The sequence below is a fragment of the Artibeus jamaicensis genome, unplaced genomic scaffold (assembly GCF_021234435.1).
Source record: "Artibeus jamaicensis isolate MK-2021 breed Jamaican fruit bat unplaced genomic scaffold, CSHL_Jam_final scaffold_833, whole genome shotgun sequence".
In the NCBI taxonomy this organism is placed as follows: domain Eukaryota; kingdom Metazoa; phylum Chordata; class Mammalia; order Chiroptera; family Phyllostomidae; genus Artibeus; species Artibeus jamaicensis.
The window spans coordinates 22,516,888-22,536,125 of record NW_026522056.1 but is presented as its reverse complement, the minus strand read 5'-3'; the positions used below and the strand labels follow the sequence as shown (position 1 = coordinate 22,536,125).

Sequence of the window (19,238 nt, the reverse complement as noted above, 5' to 3'; positions counted from 1 at the left end):
AGTCCGTCCCCAAGGTCTTGGCAATCCGTCCATGTCTCATCACTGTGGTTACCCTGGTCCCAGCTGTTCCCACCTCTTCCCTAGGTTCCTGCAGTGACTGCCCGAGTGGTCGGTCACCCCTTGTCCACCCGGGGCAGCTGCACACGTTCCACTCTCCACGTGGCAGCCAGAGCAATCTTGCCCAAATGCCTGAATGACACCGCCACCTTCCTCCCGGAAACCTTCCAATGACTTCCTGTTCATCTCAGGAGAAGAATAAATTCCTCAGCTCGAACCGCAGAGCCTGGCCTGGCCTCGGCTCCTCTCCGCCTTGCCACAGCGCCTGCACCCTCCCGTCTCCGTTTCTTGAAACTTCCATGCTTCTCCCATCCCTTCCAGGATCTTAACACGTGCTGTTCCGTCCCTGTGGGTGCTCTGTCCCCCCAACACGCCCACTCTCGCCCCCCCCCCCATCACCTTCCCAGGTGTTACGTCACACCCCGGAGTGAAACCAGATGCCTCATGAAATGATACCACGAAGCAGCCTGCTTTTCACCGTTCTACGATTAACGAGTGCACTTTCAGGTTTATCTGGGCTAATGGGAGATCACCATCCATCTCCTTGATTGGATGGTAAATTCTCAGGGGTGCGAAGGGCCTGTCTCTGGTTTTGCTCACAGCTGTCTCCGGAGAGCTTATTCCTGGGCCTGGAGTCACACCCTTTTAAGATGTTTTATGAAGAAACAGATTTGCGAAGAATGAAACTTCATCCCTGGATTTGTCTGGAAGGCTTTCTAGTTACCATAATGGATGCTGAGGAGACTCTGTGAGCCCTTTTGGCCAAGACACCATCCTACAAAAGGAGACTGCGTGGGCTGGACAGATGTGAAAACGACCCCCACCACGCCCCCCGCTGGGGGAGTGGCTCCCAGCTGCAGCGGCCCAGAGGCCACGCCCCAGAGGCCACGCCCCCTCAGTTTCTCCACAGCAGGAAGGCCCACGCCTAGAAATCCTGCAGTACGCTTTTGAACATCACTTCTTGGGGACAACCTCAACTGGAAATGGGAACTTTTTTCCCTCTTGACACTGACAGACAACATCAGCGAGGCGGGTTTTATCCAGGTTATTCACTGGATATTTAGGCGAGTTTTTAACACATGTTTACAGCACATTTAAAGATGGAGTGAATTAGATACTACAGCAGATGTCTGCATTGCCATTGGGTGAGAATCCTGGTCATTGTAGGCTCTTGTGTTTCGAGAGCCCAGAAGTGGGAGTGTAGTATGTGCATGGGTGTGTTTTTCTGGAGAGGGACTCCATGGTCATGATCACTAAAGGGCTCTGGATGACGGAGGCCAGGAACCAGCAAACTGCAGTCTAAGGCCTTTCCTGGTTCTAAAATTATGTACATCTTTTTTCATTTTAAAGATTTTATTTATTTATTTTTAGAGAGAGGGGAAGGGAAGGAAAGAGAGAGGGACAGAAACGTCAGTGTGTGGCTGCCTCTCCCATGCCCCCCCACCAGGGACCCAGGCTTGTGCCTTGACTGGGAATCGAACTAGTGACCCTTTGCTTCACAGCAATCCACTGAGCCACACTAGCTGGGGCTAAAACTACATGCATCTTAAACTCGGATGCTAAATTGGTGATGCGATTGGGAAGTGTGCTGGAAATCTGGATCCCTTGCATTTGCAATGCCAACTATCTGCCTGGAAAACAAAACTCCAGGTTTTATCCAAATGTGTGAAGTCACACACATATAGTCTAAGAACTTGGCCCTCATGTTAACTCCCGTGTTTGTGTGATTGCTGCTGGCTTCTAATTGTCCCTGTGCCCAAGCACAGCCCACCTGAAGGTCGTAGGGGACCTGTCGCAGCAGGGAAGGCCAGGACACTGCACAACCCACAGTTCTTGATTGACAGCCCATGTACCTCCTTGCTCGTCCCAGTGAAACTGCCTTCGTTCTATAAACCAAACCTGACAGAAGCTGAGTCAGAGCCCCACCATTACCTGCCTACCCAGCTCACCTCTGGACAGAGAGGTGGGGGAAGCTAGGGCCATATGTGTCTCCCCCCTCCCCCCCACCACATAGAAGGTGTCTTATTCGCCGGAACACCTGCATAGGACAGAGGCCAGCAGACAAGTCCGGAACCACACCCAGCACGCTCTTGGGGGCCCTGCGAGGGTCGTCCCCCAGCCCCCCAGACCGCTTGGTGGTAGGGAGTTAACATTGCAACAGGCACAGTGAGAGGTGTGGCACTTCGAGTCCTCACACGCTCACTCCAGAGGGTTTGAACCGCGGACTCCTCAAAGGTTACCCTTCTTTGCTCCTTTTTTGTGTTTTTCGACAGCCACAAGATAAACACAGAAATGGCCACCCCTGTGTAGGGCAGCCCCAATGGCCCGAAAACATATCCTTCTCTGCTTTGTGCCGCTCTCCACATGATGTGAATGCAGGAACCCCTTCCTTCTCCCCCTCAATAGAATTCCTCTGACGTCAAACCACAGGGACAGAGCAGGGGAATAAAATCAGCAAAGGACACACGTAACTGGCTCTCACCCTTTGCAAAAACACCACTAGGTCCTAGCTATGCAGTGCCTGCTGATTTCTTTGGGCCTCCCCCCAGAAATATCTAACTTAGAGCCTGGGAGCATCTCCTGAGGGACGCTTCTCCCTGCCCAGCTCGGTGGCACCACTGGGTGGGAGGATACAGGGTCTGTTTACACTATTCTCTTTCTCCAGGCCCGAGGCGCGGTGTTTTGGACTCCTCACCGCCGATCAATTTTTCAGTCTGCTGCTTTATCTACCTGACAGGAGGACTTGAACTACTGCCATTTCTAAATTGCACTTCTAAATATTGACTTAATGGCGAGACTCGGAGTGTCATAACACAGCTCACCGGAGCAAGGAAGACTTTCCAGGCCTCGTGGAGAGGTCTGTGCAATGTCCTGGAGGAGATGAGAAGGAAGAGGAGGATTTGAGAAGAAAAACAAGATCAAGTCCTGTTTAGAAGAAATGCCACTGCCCTTCACTTCATCTCGCTGAGACAGATGAACGCGCACTGTGCTATCCACTGTGGCTGGAGGGGACCCAGGGGAAGGGAGAAAGGGGACAGCGACCCAGAACCCTTCAGCCATCAGCCAGTAAGAATGGAAGGTGCCCAAGCCACACTGGCTGGGCTGGGCGGCAGGGCCATGAGAGAGCCCCAGCTCTCAGAGAGGCTTCATTTGCACATCCAGTTTAGGACTGGACAGCATTTAAGAAACAAGAGACTTTTCACCTGATTTCTCTCCAGATTCAACACGACTAGATCTCGAGCTGATCCTCATTGAGGTCACTGAGGAAATTCTAGGAGGCTATCTTTTTAGCTCCTTTCCTCCTGACAGTTACCACTACAAACTCCCTTAGCTGTTGAACTGGGAATCAAAGGAAGCAGGCAGCCCTTCCTTGCCAGTAAGGAGCTGCTTTGGAGAAGCAATGAGATTATTTTACATGCAAATTAGCTTTGAGATTTTTTTTTTTTTTTTAGGTACTGTGTGATCTATATATTCAAGTTATTTGTTATCATTAAGGGGCCAGATTCTCCCGCAGGAGATAAAGAATAGTGCTCTGGAACTGCCCCTTGGAGAAAAGCCTAGAATATGGCAACTGCCCCCCTCTGGGATCTTCCCCCATCTTTCCCTGACCATTGTCATCCATGGATCTCCCAAAGGCCATCGGTGGGAGGTCACGTGTGGAAGAGGCCTCTGCAGAGCTGGGGAGAAATCATGGGGAGGAGCTCTTAAAAGTCCTGCAATAGAGAGTGTTAAGTTGGCCAAATGCCGTGGAAGATGACTCTGTGGCATTGGGGCGATATTCACCTTGACTGTCCTCAAGTTTGTTTGAAGGTGGGCCCTGAGGCAGCACGCCCAGCCTGTTCACTCTCCTACATCTATGCCTGTGAGCCCTTGTATTGTTGACAATGGTTTCTGAGAATGACCTCAAAGAGCAACACCATCTTTTGGCTTCAGGCCATATCACACTGGGCTGAACCTCGAGCTTGGCTCCACCAGCCTGATCTGCTTGGCTGATGCACCGTCTGGCTCCCTTGATTTCCCGTCCAACTCTGAGAAACACTGAGTCTCCATTTAAGGTCATGCAGTCCTCTGAACTCCCTCCCTTGCTCGAAAGCTTCTTGTCAGGTCAGCCGAGGGAGCCCTGCAGGCAGAATCCCAGGTGCCTTCTGAAGAAACCCTGGCCCTGCCCCTGAAACCATATCTACCAGCGGGCCCAGCCTGCACTAGCCTTTCCAGGCTCACCTAGTGATGCCAATCTCTGGCCTGTGGCGGCCTTGAGCACCCTGAACGGCCCTCCATGTGACCACCTCCGTCCAGCATCTTCCAAACTCCTGCCGAAGGCCCACGTCCTCAGTGTGGGCCAACTGTGATTCAGCCTCGGCTTACTCATCCTTCTCTTCCCTCTCCCGGCCCCGCCTGCTGCCCGCCCCACCTGCCACCATGCTGTCACAGTTCTACCTGCTGCTTCTCCGCAGTTAGCCCTTCATTTCCTCTAGACGTTCCCTGACACCTTCTTCCATAGCAGCTACCGCCAATGTCAATACTACCATCAAGCGTTAGGAAGAGGAGTGTCTGCTGCTATGTGCATGGAAAAGTCAAATTGCCCACCTATCTAGGAACAAAGCCGACCGGTGGGAAGACAGTGGTCAGATGATGATCTTGTTATCACCCATCCTCTCCTCCTTAATGAAAGATTTTCCCCTGCCAAGATAAGAGTATCCTGGAGACTCCTCACCTCACTGCCATATGTAAAGTCATTTCATTTCTCATGGGATATTAATACAAGGGGACTTCATTAAATACACTACCAAAAAGTTGTAAGTGCCTTGAGCAGTTTTTTCAGTATAGTAGAAGAACTCAAATCTATGAAAATGGTGTGCCAAATCCTCTTGTAAGGCAAATCAGCATCCTATAATGATCTCTCCTGGACATCTAAAATCTTGCACAAGGAAAAGCATGTTATATTGCAGCCACACTGCTGAACCAGGGGGACCGGGCAGTGGTATTGTGCCTGCCCTGGCGTGAGAGAGTTCAAAACAATTTTTTTTGCAAACATGGTCCCAAGAAATATTTCTTGAATAAAGATCCTATTTTCCAAGCCCCAGCTCGGTCTTCAACCACATATCCCATGTGCTTTGTCTTCAGCGACTCCGTGGGGGGCGTTTGGAGATTTGGAAGGGGGGGGGCCTGCATGTACTCACCCGGCCAATAGTACATGTAGACCTTCCTCTGGGCCTTGGTCAGAGTGACCCACAGCGGCTCCGACCCATTCCACCAGACAGGCAGCAGGCTGTCTCTGTTGACACCGATGTCAAATGACTTGTTGGTGTTGGGGTCCCACATGTAGTTCCCAGTCATCTGATGCACCTCACAGTGTCGCCCTGTGTGAACAGAACACCAAGCTTGTCAGTTTATAGTTCAGGTATTCTCAGACGGTATCTTTGTTTTCTGTTTACAAAAGCCATTCAATTGCACTTAGGAAGTATAGGACAGCAGAAATCAAATTGGCTTCTCATTTTTTTAATCATAGACATTCCCTCTCTCTTAGCTGTACCATAAAGGCACACTGTGGAGTGAGAAGCCCAAGAACTGATCTAGGGTGGGATCATTTGGTGCTACATCCATTTGCCAAGGCTGAAGCTATCCTGAGTTAAACCGAGAACACTGGGTGCAAAATCTGCCTCCCTGTTCATGGCTTGAACTCCAAAGGTGAATCAGTATGGAAATGGCAGATCCCTGGGGAACCAGGGTTAAGTCCTCAACCCTGAGTGCTCTGTCTGGGCACCCCTTGCAAACTGTCCCCCTACAAGATCAAAGCAGATGCTGGGCATGCGCCCCACTTCTTCCCACATAAGGGGAGTTACCGATGTAGCGCTGAGCAATGACAGAACCATGGCATTTGGAGCAGAACAGCGAAAAATAGATTCAACTTTGCAAAAAACACAACAAGCCATGCAACAGTCCAAATGGAGTGTTTCAGAGACGGGAGGGCTGCCTTGGTCGGGCACGGCTCTGCCCCAGAAGAGAAGCCAGACGTGAAAGACGCAAGTGCTTGGACTCTTCCGAAATACAAGGCTTAAATTATTTATCTCGTGGCAATCTGTTACATCTTTAAAGTGAGAATAACACAAACATTGGCAAGGGCATCAAGAATCGCTGCGATTTTAGTGAGCGCCATTTGGCACTGGAATGAAACGCGCTTCCCGGAGCCGCCTGTACTTCATCAAAGTGGGTGTTTGTTTGTTTGCTGCTGGTGGTTCTTCGTGGCTGCCCCTGCCCAACACACACATGCTTTCTTTTTTAACAAAAACAGGGAAAAGCCATAAAGTACAATTTCGAATATTTGGAGACCCCACATATCCTAAAGGAATAATCCTTGTATTGTATCCCAGAAACCCAGGCCTCATGCCAATCAGGCTTTGAATTTAAGGCTCAGTGATTCAAACATAGCAGGGTTTTTTTCTTTTCTTTTTTTTTGGTCTGTTTGACCAAAAGCTTTACAATTAGTTTCCTGATCCTAACCAAAGCTCTCATATGTGGACTGATAAGTTTTTTAGCTAAAACAGAACCTCTGTGCATATTCTCCAACGGTCAGGAAATGCACTGGTTTCGTTCATTCCTCAGGCCGGCACTCGAGGAGCCCCTGCGGACAATCCCCTGCGACAGGTGTGGAGATCCCGGTCCGAGTTAAGCGGGGCCTCCTCCTAAGTGCTCGGGGTGCGAGGCTACTCAGCAGAGGCTCCCCTGCATGGAAGAGCGGGGCCCCTTGGGCCTGGCTGAGACGGGGACCAGGTGGCGGCTCCGACCTTAGACTCAGGGGACATTCACCCACTCGGCGGCCGAGGGTAAGGCCTAGCATGTTCTAACTCATTGAAAGGGGGGCACACTTCTTACAGCCCCCGCTACCCTGTTATCTTTTCCCACATAGCAAAGTTTGAGGACACTAAGAGAACCCCTCTCCTGTGTAAAAGTTCTTCATTTTTACTCAAAATACTCCATCACGCATCCAAAAATTTTTTTTTAATCATTCTAAGGATGCTCACTCACCCTGTTCACAAAGATAATCACGACCACGTGACAACTGTGACAAATGTCTCCTTTGTGGACTCTGTCCCTGTGGGTGTTCTCCGACACCCTCCCACCTGCAGGGAGGGCGTCTCACCGGAGCTGGTGCATGAACAGATCTGACCGGCACCTGGGTTCGTGCGGCCTGAGTCCGCTCTTACCCAAGCTGGCTTCCCCGCCTGCCCTGCTCCTCCTGCTCTTTCCCGGTTACTGCCCAGGTAACGTGGCGGCTGGAAGGGCAGAACAGAACAGAGTGTCTGGCTGCTGCAGCTCTCATCTCCGTGTTCCCACCTGGACCACGTCTAGTTTTGTGCACCTGCGACTCTCCTTGATTTTCCCTGGGCTGTGCAGCAGCTGCTTTAGGGGACCCTCTGCTCCAGGAACTTTCCTGACGCCATCACCAACTGAGAATCACAGGTGGTCTTCAGGGGTGGGGTATAAAAGCTCCACTTCTGCTTTTTCCCCAAATGACAGCTCTGTGGGGCTTTAACATCTGTGCTGGGAGGCGCAGTACTGATGTGAAAACGGGGGCAGCTCCTGGTCTGAGAATTTCCAAACACAGTAAGTGTTTTTGTCCTTTTTTCTCACTTAATCCTAAAGCTTTCGAGGGTGTGAACACTCAGGTTCCACAGCCAATGAGGAATGTTTTAACTATACAAATGCTTTCTTAATTCCTGCTGTGTAATCACCTTTACCAAGTAATAATCATCTTTAATTTCTAAATCTATCCCTTGTGCTTTCCTGGGATGAATGGGGCTATGACTACTAAGCATCAGACAGTTGGTGGAAAAGCTACATTTTAGGAACATCAACTCACTCAAAACATGGCAACGCAAAACACAGTTAACGAAATGCCAACCAGGAGCCTGGAGATGACCCTTCCGGAACATACGCGTTTTCACCCATGGGCAGCACCCAGGTGCCTGGTGTTCAGAGTTGCACCTAGGCCTCTGGGGCCGCCTGCTGGAAGTCTGGGTCACAGCCACGTGTGATGGACATGCTGACCCAGGCTGTGACACAGTGTGTCCAGCTCTGGGAGATGATGGGCACAGTGGAGAGGTGGCAGGCAAGTGGTCAGACAGACCATGGCTGCCCCACTTCACAGGTGAAGTAACTGAGGCCAGAAAGGTAACTGGCCTGGGGTCACAGCAGGAGGGGAGCGTAGCCAGACTCCAAGGCAGGTGGCTGGGCCCAGAGTCCGGGCCCTTTGCCCCAGGCATGGCCTAGCACTAACCACCAGCGCAGGAGCAGACACGCAGCACCGGTCCCAGCACTCGGCCAGCCCGCAGGGACAAATCAAGCTGTTATGAAATCTGCATGCTCCCACCCTCGAAGACAGGATGACTTCAGGGGACCAGGTCAGCCCAGGGGTAAGCTTCCAGGGATCAGCTACACAGGTAGTGCCTCACCTGGAGCAGTGAACGGAGGTGCTAGAGGCCAAGCCAGAGGCAGGAGGGGTCCTCACCTGAAGTCCAAAGGCCTGCACCGATTTGACAGGGGCTTGCTTACTGACTTGGTAATAAGCTGCCAGTTCTTGACCACCTCCTGTGTATCTGGAACTAGGGGTCTCTACCTGCCATCTCACTTAGTCCTTATTGTGACTCCCAGAGATAGACAGCATTACACTCATGTTGTGGGTGGGAGAACTAAGGCTCAGAATGGTTAAGTGACGAGACCTGGCCCAAGCAGCTGTTGGAAGGGCAAGGCCCTGATCCAAAGCTGTACTCTTCCCAACACCAGCCCCACTCCAGAAATTGGGTTCTCATCCGCCCATCAGGGCCTGGCTGTTTTAATAGAAACTGCCTCGAAATCCAGGTCTGCTTCTGAGACTCTCACTGAAGTGACCATATGGAGTTCCCCAGGTCTCCAAAAAGCCAGATACACACTGGTCTCTTGCACTCCATTACCGTAACTGTTTCTAACGGTGAGTGCTGCCGGACAAGGGTCCTAACCAGGTGGATGGGAATCTACGTTTCCTCTCCCTCTGGAAAGAGGCCAGCTGTGAAGACAGTTTCCCAAAGCTCTGAAATCTTTGGGTCTCAAGTTAATGAGTGCCTTTTAGAGACCGAACACATACGCATCACCTCAAATTGCCACGGTTCCAAAAAGTAATTAGAGACCCGATTCAGAGCCTGGCAGCCTGGGAAGGTTCTGTAAGGCAGACATTCCCACGACCAGCCTCCTCTGAGTACTTTTCTTTGAGCAGGGTCTCAAGACTAGTGTAGACCCTGGTGCGTACATTTTCAAATAAAGACAGGATGCCCCTGATACTTGAAGAAAATTGTTCATTTTCTTCACTGCTCAAAGCCCCCGAGTCACAAATCGGAATTTGCTTTATGGTTTGCCTCCACCGGGGAATACATCCTGTTTTCTTAACTTGTTCAAAGACGGAATTTGCTATGTTAAGAAAGTAGTCTCGAATGCAATACGCAAGATCAAGCTGAAAGAGAAGTTCACAATTTGCTCCCCTTTAAATGCAACTACTGATGTATGTGCCAGACACGGTCATGATTAGATTCTGAATCACAAATATTTCAAGACTGAGATAACAGGCTTTGATTACAGGGTGAGGTGCAGGCTGCTACAAAAATAACCCGCCGTGTTCAAAGGGGAGAGATTTTTTATTAGAGATGTTTTTTGCTCATAGTTTTGAGGTCATGGGGCTCCAAAGAAAGCACTGTTTGATTTTTCTGGGGGTTACCAGCTTGGTGCCACTATTTAACAACCAAAGTGCAGAAAAAGAGGCAAAATTTTTTTTCCTGCATAAGGAGAATAGAAATGTAAACTTGGCCTTTTCATTTAAACATGTTTTGGTCCTGGAAAGTGAATTTTTACCAAAGCTCTAAGAAGGGTCTAGACAGTTTGATCCATCCTCACCTCTGTGAGAAGTTGGAGCGGAGCCTCACTGAATTATGGCCTTTAAGATGGAATCTCTTTTGAGACACATTTTTATTGTACTGAGCACTTCCGGGGACTTCTAAGGATGGAAAAGTATTTGGAGGGGAAACTTGTTTCTGGTCATATTTTTCATATGGAAGAGAAATGCAGCCAGCACCTTTGTCCTGAAGCACCCTCTCCCTGGTAATAAGTTGTCCATCTTCCCCTGGGCTCCCTCCCTCCCACAGGGACATCAGACTGGCCCAGTGCCTCACACCACTGGGGGTGCTTACCCAGGCAAAAAAACAGGCTCCACCCCCTTCTCATCCTGTTTGCTGCAGGTAGACAGGCGGGGCGGGGGGACTTCTGCACTCTCTTCTCTCCCCAGGACAGGAGTTCTCTTTGCCTTAGAGCAGGGAGTTTGCTGTCATTTTCCAGGTGCCACCCCCCTCGTGACTGGGACAGAGTTAAGGGGGTGAGGATGGGAAGTTCAATTCAGTAAGAAAAAAGGGCTCAATTAGGTTTGGATCCACGCCAGTCTCTCCAATCCAGTTTGTCAGCTGGTGTGGAATCTGGGGTGACTGATGGGTCATCTCCAGCAACACAGACCAGAATCAAAATATTATCGGATTAACCACTAAGGTCAAAAACTGGTCAAGAAAGATCAAACCCAGCTGTTCATGAAGCGCGAGGTCATCGGTAATATCAATGGCTCGATCTAGTGTGAACCGACCAATGTACAAAAACACGCAAAACAAAAGAGAACCCCACCTTTTTTTTTTTTTTAAATAAGAAGCAAATGGAAGAAAACTCATTTTTTCAGCATGGCTAATTACATTTGCCATGGCTAGATGTGTGAGGTGTGATGCTGGCCTGTTCAAGTTCACTGCCCAGGGCCAGGTGTGGCCAGAGAGCAGTGAGACCAGCCCCGCCAAGTCACAGGAGGAAGAGAGTGTAGGTCCTCGCTGAAGCCACAGCTCACCGGCTGTGATCCACAAGCGCCAGGGAAACAAAAGGTGTTTGCGGGGACGAGGTGCCTCATTTAATGATTTGTGCATATAATGCTCTCTGGGTGCTCTCAGCGAACACAAAGCATGTTGAGAGATGACTTCCCTCCGGGACAAAAGAGGAAGCAAATGCACAATTCATCACTTGGCTCTGTGTGACAGGTGTCCCTTTGCGTCATCGACAGTTTCCCTGTCCAAATGGCAGAGGCCATGGGCACAGAGGAACTTTCCCAGGGACGGAAACATCAGGGCGGCAGATGAGAACTGGCAGGAACTGGGGGCCTGGGGGAAGCCTATGGCCCAGCAGACTGGAGACTGAACCCTATTCCTGCTGGGGGACGTCACACGAGCCGCTGAACTTGAACGAGCCTCAGTCTCCTCCTCTGGAAAACGGAGATATCATACTTTCTTGCAGGGGTAAATAATGGGGGCTGGGGGAGTAAAACTTCAGCACGGTGTTGGGCACATAGTAAGCATTTCATAAATGCATGGCACCCGCTGAGTCCCCCGAAAGCACTACGCGATCAAATAGTGTGTCTTTATCAATGGTGTTTAGGGCGGTATGAGGCTGGGCAGCCTAATTCTTAGTATTTATACACCGTAGTCTGAGGCAGACTCTCCAAATTCTGGGAGGAAATGAAAAGAAACATTGCCCCATTTTGCTCAGGAAAGTCTGCCGGGGTGAACGCCGGATTCAGAAACTAATCGCCAAGCTCACCTGGGGTGAGAAGGCTCCCGCCCCTGCGCCTGGGAAATGCCTGGCCCGGCACTGCCCTCTGCTGGCGCTCTCCATAATCTCCACCACCCGCAACCTCACTGGGGCTGAGCTGAGAGCCTCCTGTGACTCTGTTTCGGCCTCTCACGTTCAGAAGGCGCCTCCGGATTCTTAGAGCTGCTGGTGGAGATGCTGAACCTGCCAAGAATTCAGGCCGAGGCAGGGAGCGAGCCAGCGGGGCCGGGCGGCCGCGTGCCCAGGCAGCACCCGCGGTCCCCGCAGCCTGGGAAGCAGGGAGTGACGGTCCATCTGGACTCCAATCCTGCTAAGTCTCCTGTGGCGTTTCCATGTCCTCATCCACCCCACTCCTAATTCCTGTTTAGTTACTTGGTATTTTATTATCCTCGACCTCAGCCCTTTCTCCTTTTGGTGAAGGTCAGCGATTTCTTGTTTAATCCGGTTGGTAATGGTCACTTCAGTGGATGCTTAACCTTCCTATTACCCCCTTTTCCTTCCAGGAGCAGCTGCCCCTGCCCCCGACATGGTCCACACAGGGGCTTATATGACTGAGCTCTCTGGCTACAGTGACGGGACATTTGTCCTAAGCTGTGCCCCACCCCCGACACGCACAGTTTCTCTAAGATCCAGGGTGGGCGGGGGTGTCGGAGTCCTGCCCCCTCGTTCCTCAAGCTGGGAGGAAATGCCCCAAAGTAGGAACGCTTCCAGGGGGAGAAACTGAGGCTGCCCTGAACACTGGCCTCAGAAGGGAGCAGCAGAGAGGGGCCCCCCACCCCCACCTGTGCCTCTGGTGGCAAAGCCAGAGACCTCTCCTGCCGGGAGTGGTGACCATGGGTTTTAGCCCCTTGCTCCTTCTCCATTCTCAAGAGTGTCCTGACTTGCACAGGTTTTGCATGTTCCCAAATCCCCCCATACAGACAGACACACACACACAGCAAAACCAATACCCCAAGGACAGGCTCTACCACAAAACAAGTGCCAGGGTACCCCTGCGACTGCCAAGTTAAAAGGCCTACGGTGCAACCCAACCGAAGCTGCAAAGAGCCACGCAGCCTCGGCCTCTGTGCGGGCGGCAGAGCGGGGAGCAGTTGTGGGCCTCTTCTAGAAGAACACTGACGCCCGGGACACCTCCACACTCCTCACCCTCTCCCAGCGTACCTGAAACCTTGTCCTAATTTGGAGTTGTAAAATGTCATATAGTCTTGCCAAAGCAGAGCTTAACTTGAATCTCAGCAGCAAGAAAAATCAGACCAATGCAAACTTCGGCCAGTTTAGAAGACAACCGGCTGGCGTTTCAGAAACGTCAAGACCACGAAGGCCCAGAGAAAGCAAGAAGGCCAGTGTAATGGGGAGCAAGGAAACATGGCCACCAACGGAACTGCTCAGACCTCAATTCGATTTTGTATTAAAAAAAAAACAAACTTAAAAAGGATGCTTTGGGGCCAGCCAGGGACATCTGAAAATAACTGTGGTGATACTGGAGAATATTCTATACACGCTGAATTGTTTAGGGGCCAAGTGTCACGATGTCAGCAACTTACTTTCAAGTGGCTCAGCAAAAATCATACAAAACACTTCTTTCTCAAGAAAGCATAAAAGGAATGTTCCAAATATTAATGCTCAGAGAATCACCTGAAGGACCCACGGAGAGTCATAATACTGTTTCAATGCTTCTGTAGCTTTCAGGGGTTTTTTATTATGAAAACGTGGCTGATGTCCATAGGATGAAATGCTGTTCAACAGCACACAGGCGCAGGCCACGGTGACGAGCTACACTGTGGATGCACCTCAGATGCATCATGTTCGGGGAGAGAAGCCAGACCCAACAGAACCACGTATCAGATGGCTCCATTTATGTGAGATATTCGCAAAGGGGAAAGGACGTCAAGCAGATCAGTGGCTGTCTGGGGCGGAGTGGGTGACATGGGAATTAGCAATAAATGATGTGAGGGAGCAGAGCTCACAAGGGCTAGGACCACCCCGGGGGGAGAAGACAGCAAGGAAAGAAGAACAAGGACCCAACTCTGAGGCACCCCAAGGCAATGGGGCTGGCAGGAGGGAGGTCAATGGAAGTTACTAGAAGGTGAGGTTGAGAGGAGGGAGGAAGCTCAGAACCCCAATAAAGAGACAGTTCTCTAGAAGGGTCAAAGGGTAAAATAGCACAGAGCTGTTGAAAGATGTCATTGGATTTGGCTACTAGAAGGCCTCGTGTGAATTTGGGAAACGCAGTTGGGTAGAAGGATGAATCAAAAGCCGAATCTCAGTTCCCTCTCTTGCCCGGCTCTGTTCTGGGCTGAGGCTCCTAACCTTCTTCTCCCACCCTCACTGTGCTGGTCGGTGGTCCTAGTGCCCTCACAGCCAGAGTGGTCTTTTAAAGTGAAAGTGTGGTCACACCGCTCAAAACCCTCCAATGGCATTTCTCACACTCAGATTAGTGCCCACGATCTGACCAAAACGCCTGCACCGTGACCCGCAGGGACCTGATGTGGCCTTGGGTTGGTCCAGGTCCTTGGGAGGAGATGAGATACACACGAAGTTTGCCGGGGGAAGTTCTGGGGGAGGGGGCATGGCCGCAGGAGAGCCCTCCATTGGCAAAGGGCTGACATTTGAGCAAGAAGATGGAGGTGCAAGGGACTGGACAGAAAGGACCTCTGCAATGCGGAGACATTTTGGCCAGGTCGCCGGTGGTCCTTTGGCCAAGTCGGCCGTAGAGGAAGGGCCATCACTCAGACCTGGGCCTCGCTCGGTCATTGGTCAGGACCAGCCTGGCCGCAGCGGCCTGGGCACCCGCAGTGGAGCCATGGGTTTCCTCGCTTGGCGCAGCCCCAGATCCGGGCAGAGCGTGTTTGTGCCTCTCTGACCTCGCCTGGTACTCCCCCACACTGCTCCTCCAAGCTCCGACTGCACCTCCGGGGTCCCCAGCGTGTGCCCGCCCAGGGTGCCTGACCTGGTGTGTGCCTCCTCCTGGAATCTCCGATAGGACAGGGGCAGCCTCCTTCACTGTCCTGGCATCTCTGCTCAAGTGCGTGCTCTGGACCCACGGGAAGCAAAGGAGACTTTCTATCGAAATGAAGAGCGGATGGTGAGCACCAGTCTGTGCACAAAGCGTGTGCTGGGAGAGCATTTACCCAATGAGCAGACGAGTCAGGCGCTGTGCGGGGCTGAGGATCCGCCACCCACACCCTTTCATACAGTGAACGGTTGACTTTTGGGCGCTGGAGTCTAATCCATGATTTATGAACGCAGGTGTCTTGTCATACGTCCCTTGAGGTTAATTTTGAAGGAGCAGGTCCTCCTAGGAGACAATCCCAGGAAAGAGTGTAGCACGGCCCAGGGCCTGAAAAACCCCGGGGGTCTTCATTTTTGTTTGAGTGTTTATGTCTGAGGTCCGGAAGGCAAGCCTTGGTTTACCTGGTGCCTGAAACCTTTTCCTGGGCTGTGTCCCAATGGAAACGTGGTCTGGGCTTGGCTGCTGTGGGGTCAATTTTGAGGCTTACAAAGCAACCCCTTTCTTAAAATACCAACCCGGTTGTATTCAACAAAATCAGATGCTGTCCGAGGATTTTGCTTCAAGTAAGAAAGTCATGTCTTCACCAAGTGCCGTTTTCAGTCCTTCCAGCACCCTCTAAAGCCTGGGAAGCCACGCCCCCTGTGTGGCACTGGTGGTCACATGACCAGAAGCTTCCTCCCTGAAGCCGCTCCAGCCACTGTTTGCTGGAAGTCCCTAGGGCTCCCCTCCACGGGACCACAGACGGCCTCTCGTGGGAGACGTAACAAGAATGAAACCACATGCGAAAACTGATGCCAAGTAGCTCCAGAGGCCTAAACATTTAGGGACAATTTACCTTCAAAAAAGACGCAATTCTGGGGAGAAAAGATTAAGAAAACGTATTGCCAATTAAAACAGTGACGACATTTCAAAATACAGACGTCAAACCACAAGTGTCAGATGCACTGCCAACGCCCTGGGCCCAAGGACAAGGCCATTTTTCGCATGTCACGTGTTTCCTTCTGTGATGGCAGAGATACTGACGGCCAAGGGGAAGTCGATCTCTGGCTTTATTAACACTTGGCCTTGACACCAAGTAGGTCTAGAAAGATTGATAGGAATCACAATGACAGATCAGGTGATTGAGCAAGCAAATGGCTGTGCCTGTCATTTAAAACTTCATTTCCTGGATGTTCCGTGTGTGACCCACCAGGGTGGCCCCTCGGCCCGGCAGCTCCGTGTGGGAGCGGACCCTCGGGCCTGTCTGGAAAGTGGATTGGAGTTGACGTAATAAATCGTTCCTCGTGGTTATGCCGGGGATTTCTCCCCTCGGCCGGCCGCCCTCCTCTCGTGGCTCTTTGGACCGGCTGTTCCAGAGAATGCGGAGGGGATGGAGCCCATTAGGTATTTCCTAAAAAGACTTAAATGTTGTTCTTCAGGGAAATTGGTAGTGAAGGATGTGATTTTAAAGAGAAATTTCTGGCCTAGGTTTCTAATCCCAAAAATCCTACCATGAGCCAGGCTTTTTTTCCCCCATCTTTTTTAAAAATCATAGCACTGAGTCTTAACAGAGTAAAGAGTGTGTGTAAAAACTCGATTCCTGCACTGGCTAGGTGGTTAAGTGGTTGTAGCAGCCTCCCGTACACCAAAAGGTCACGGGTTCAATTCCCGGTCAGAGCATGTACCTAGATTTCAAGTTAGATCCCCAGTCGGGGCATGTTCAGGAGGCACCCGAGGGATGGTTCTCTCTCACATTGATGTTCCTCTCTCTCTCTTTCTCCCTGAAATCAATAAACATATCTTCAGGTGACGATTTAAAAAAACAAAAACAAAACTTGATCCATGCTCTGAGAAAAGATGGCTGTACTAACCAGAGCTGCACTTCAGGTTTGGCTCAGTGGCCATGGCAGTGAAGTGGGGTCACCAGGTCAAACACCCGCCATGCCTGTCCTTCGATAGGAGTCAAGGTCAGAAAGTTTAGGGGAAAGCAGTTCAGAGGTGGTCACAATGCTAGGCTACAAAAAGGAGGACCACCACACTCGAATCCACTCCTTGGAGCCCTTACCCCCCCTCATTTTGTCAGGAGAAATAAGGTGCCCACCTTGTTTTTCTCAGGTACCCGCCCCTAGCCCAGGCTAGCCCCCCAGTGTCTTGCTTCTAGCCCATTGCTGTCCTCACACCGATAATCTTCCAGAGAAAAGGGACCGGGCCAAAGCCCAGGAAGGGGACCCAAGTGAGGGGAGAAGTAGTTGGACTTGGCAATGAACTGAAACGATATGAAGCGTGGCTGAGTAAAATACAATGTAGTCTCGTCTGGCAGAAGCGGGGCCTTCTTACTTTGGGTCATTAAGAAATCCATATTCTCCCGCCGACCGCGAAACCACCTGGGTGCGGACGCAGGGCTAAAACGGGAGACCTCTCCCGCCCACCACGCCACCCTAGGGAGCTGTCGTTTCTGAGAACTTTTCCAGACTCCCTGTTATAAATGGCTTGAACTCCCAAACCTAAGATCTCTCGGGAATACAAAAGTTGTTTTAAACCACCAGAGCCCTGGATGACTCACCAATTTGGAATTCAGTGAAAAGGCAAACAAACCATAATCATTTTAGGTTGGGTGTCTGCTTGCCTCTTAAAATAGTCAAGAGAGTTTGCAAAATATTTAATTATACCTATTTCTGCTCTGTGTTCTTAAATCCTGGGTTGGGTGTGGACGGGCACTGGGGAGGAGAGGCAGTGAGAATTGGAGAGCTGTGTGGGAGGTGACCACTGCCGCTTCCATTTGGGCTCTTCATTCCCTGGGGGACCAGAAATGTGCCCCTGGGCAGATGGGCAGCAGGAACCAACCCCCTGCCTGTCAGGAGTCGGGGGGGGGGGCACATCAGAACAGAACAGCTTAAAAAGGAGCTGGCTGAGTATTTAGGATAAAGCAGTTTCCGAGTAACGTTAAAGCAAATACAAGCAGGCATTTCTTGAGTTCCTAAGTGTCAGGAAGCGTAAGACGGCTGAGTGGGGGGCAGGGACTGGGACCATGCCTTTTGTGGGACCACCATGCCCTCCCAGGCCCCCAGAACCAAGGGCAGTTAGGGGCGCCCAGTCCGGAGTTGTGTCTCAGTGGCTGGGGCCAGTACCCCAGATGTGGCTTATCACAAGAGGCCTGTTGAAACCATTCCTCGCAACTGTGCAGTCTTGGCGGCTGGAGATGAGCAGCTGAGTGTCTGAGGCTGAATCCTCTCTTTTATACTCGACCCCAGAAGCGCTTATTGTTTGCATTGTCCATTGAGACTCACAAAGGAGGGATTAAAATGGAGTTTGTTTCCGTGGGTTGGCTCAGTCTGGAGGAAGCCTAAAGGCAGACATGCTTGCCCTGTGGCGTCTGTGGGCGCGGGCATAGGCCGTGTACCTCGCCGTCTGGTGGAGAGGCGGCGGGGAGGGGGCGGGGAGCTGCACTGGGGGTGCTGCCCTTCGCTGAGAGCAGGAGAGGAAAGGTAGCCTGAGGCCACAGGACGGGCACAGCCTTCTGTGTCCGCGCTCTGTTCTCTGTGGGCTCCGTGACCGTGAAGAGTGCAGTCCTGTGCCCCAGCCTGGCTTTCCTGGTGTGTGCTGCGGAGATGTCTGTGCCTGCCCAATAGAGTTCTATGAGGACGGACAGTATTTGAAAGCGCCTGGCACTGAGCGCAGCCGACAGGTAGACGTGTGGATTCTTCGATGCTTGGGAGATGAGCAGTCTGCTACCTGTTTGACTGAATCTGGCTGCGCATCGTGAAGGAAGACAACAGTTCTGCGGAGACACAGGCCACCCACCGTCTGCTCAGATTCCGACTGGACCGACCAGAGGCCGTGCAGTGAAAATGCTGAGTGACACGTGGTGGGCAGCAGCGCTCTGTGTGGTCCCGATTTACTCACCTCCTGGCTGGGTGACCTCAGGCCAGCTGCTCACCATCTCCAGGCTTAAAGTCTCTCATTTGCAAAAATGCCCTTCCGTAACTGCCAAGGTGATTATAAAAATCAATCAAAGGCATGGAGATTAAAGAACGGAAGAAGTAGCTATATTTTTCTGCAAGAATCGTGGTCTTGTATATTCTTATATCCAGGAATCCCAAGGCCTTCACAAAATACTATTAGAATTAATAAGCAAGTTCAGTAAGGCAGACAGATGTTAAAAGGAACACCCAAAATCAATTGTGTTTTAATATGCTGCAAAAATGAAATTAAGAATTCCATTCACAATAACGTCAAAAAGAATAAAGTGCTCAGAGATATTTAATGAAAGCAGTATAAGACTTGTGTTCTGACAACCGCCAAGCCCTGCTGAGAATTTTTAACCTGACGACACGGGACGAGGCCCCACATTTACAGGTCAGAAGACAACATTGTTCAGGAGGCGGTGCCCGCAGACTGTTCTGTAGAGGCAACCTGGTTCCTGCCAAAACCCTCGCTGTGTGTTTTGTTTTGCGTTCAGAAGCTGACAAGCTCATTCTGAAACGCATTTGGAAGTGGAAGGGATTCAAAAGAGCCAAAACCATCTTCAAAA

General features: G+C 51.1%; 1 protein-coding gene across 1 annotated transcript in view; it reads right to left on the bottom strand.

Moving 5' to 3' along the window:
* The window catches only part of ENPP6 (ectonucleotide pyrophosphatase/phosphodiesterase 6), a 73,059-nt gene that overhangs the window by 38,272 nt on the left and 15,549 nt on the right, over positions 1–19,238 (bottom strand). Inside the window, exon 2 of the mRNA XM_037128876.2 lies at positions 5,238–5,417. Within this exon, the coding sequence (XP_036984771.2) occupies positions 5,238–5,417 (180 nt within the window). The remainder of the gene's footprint in view (positions 1–5,237; positions 5,418–19,238) is intronic.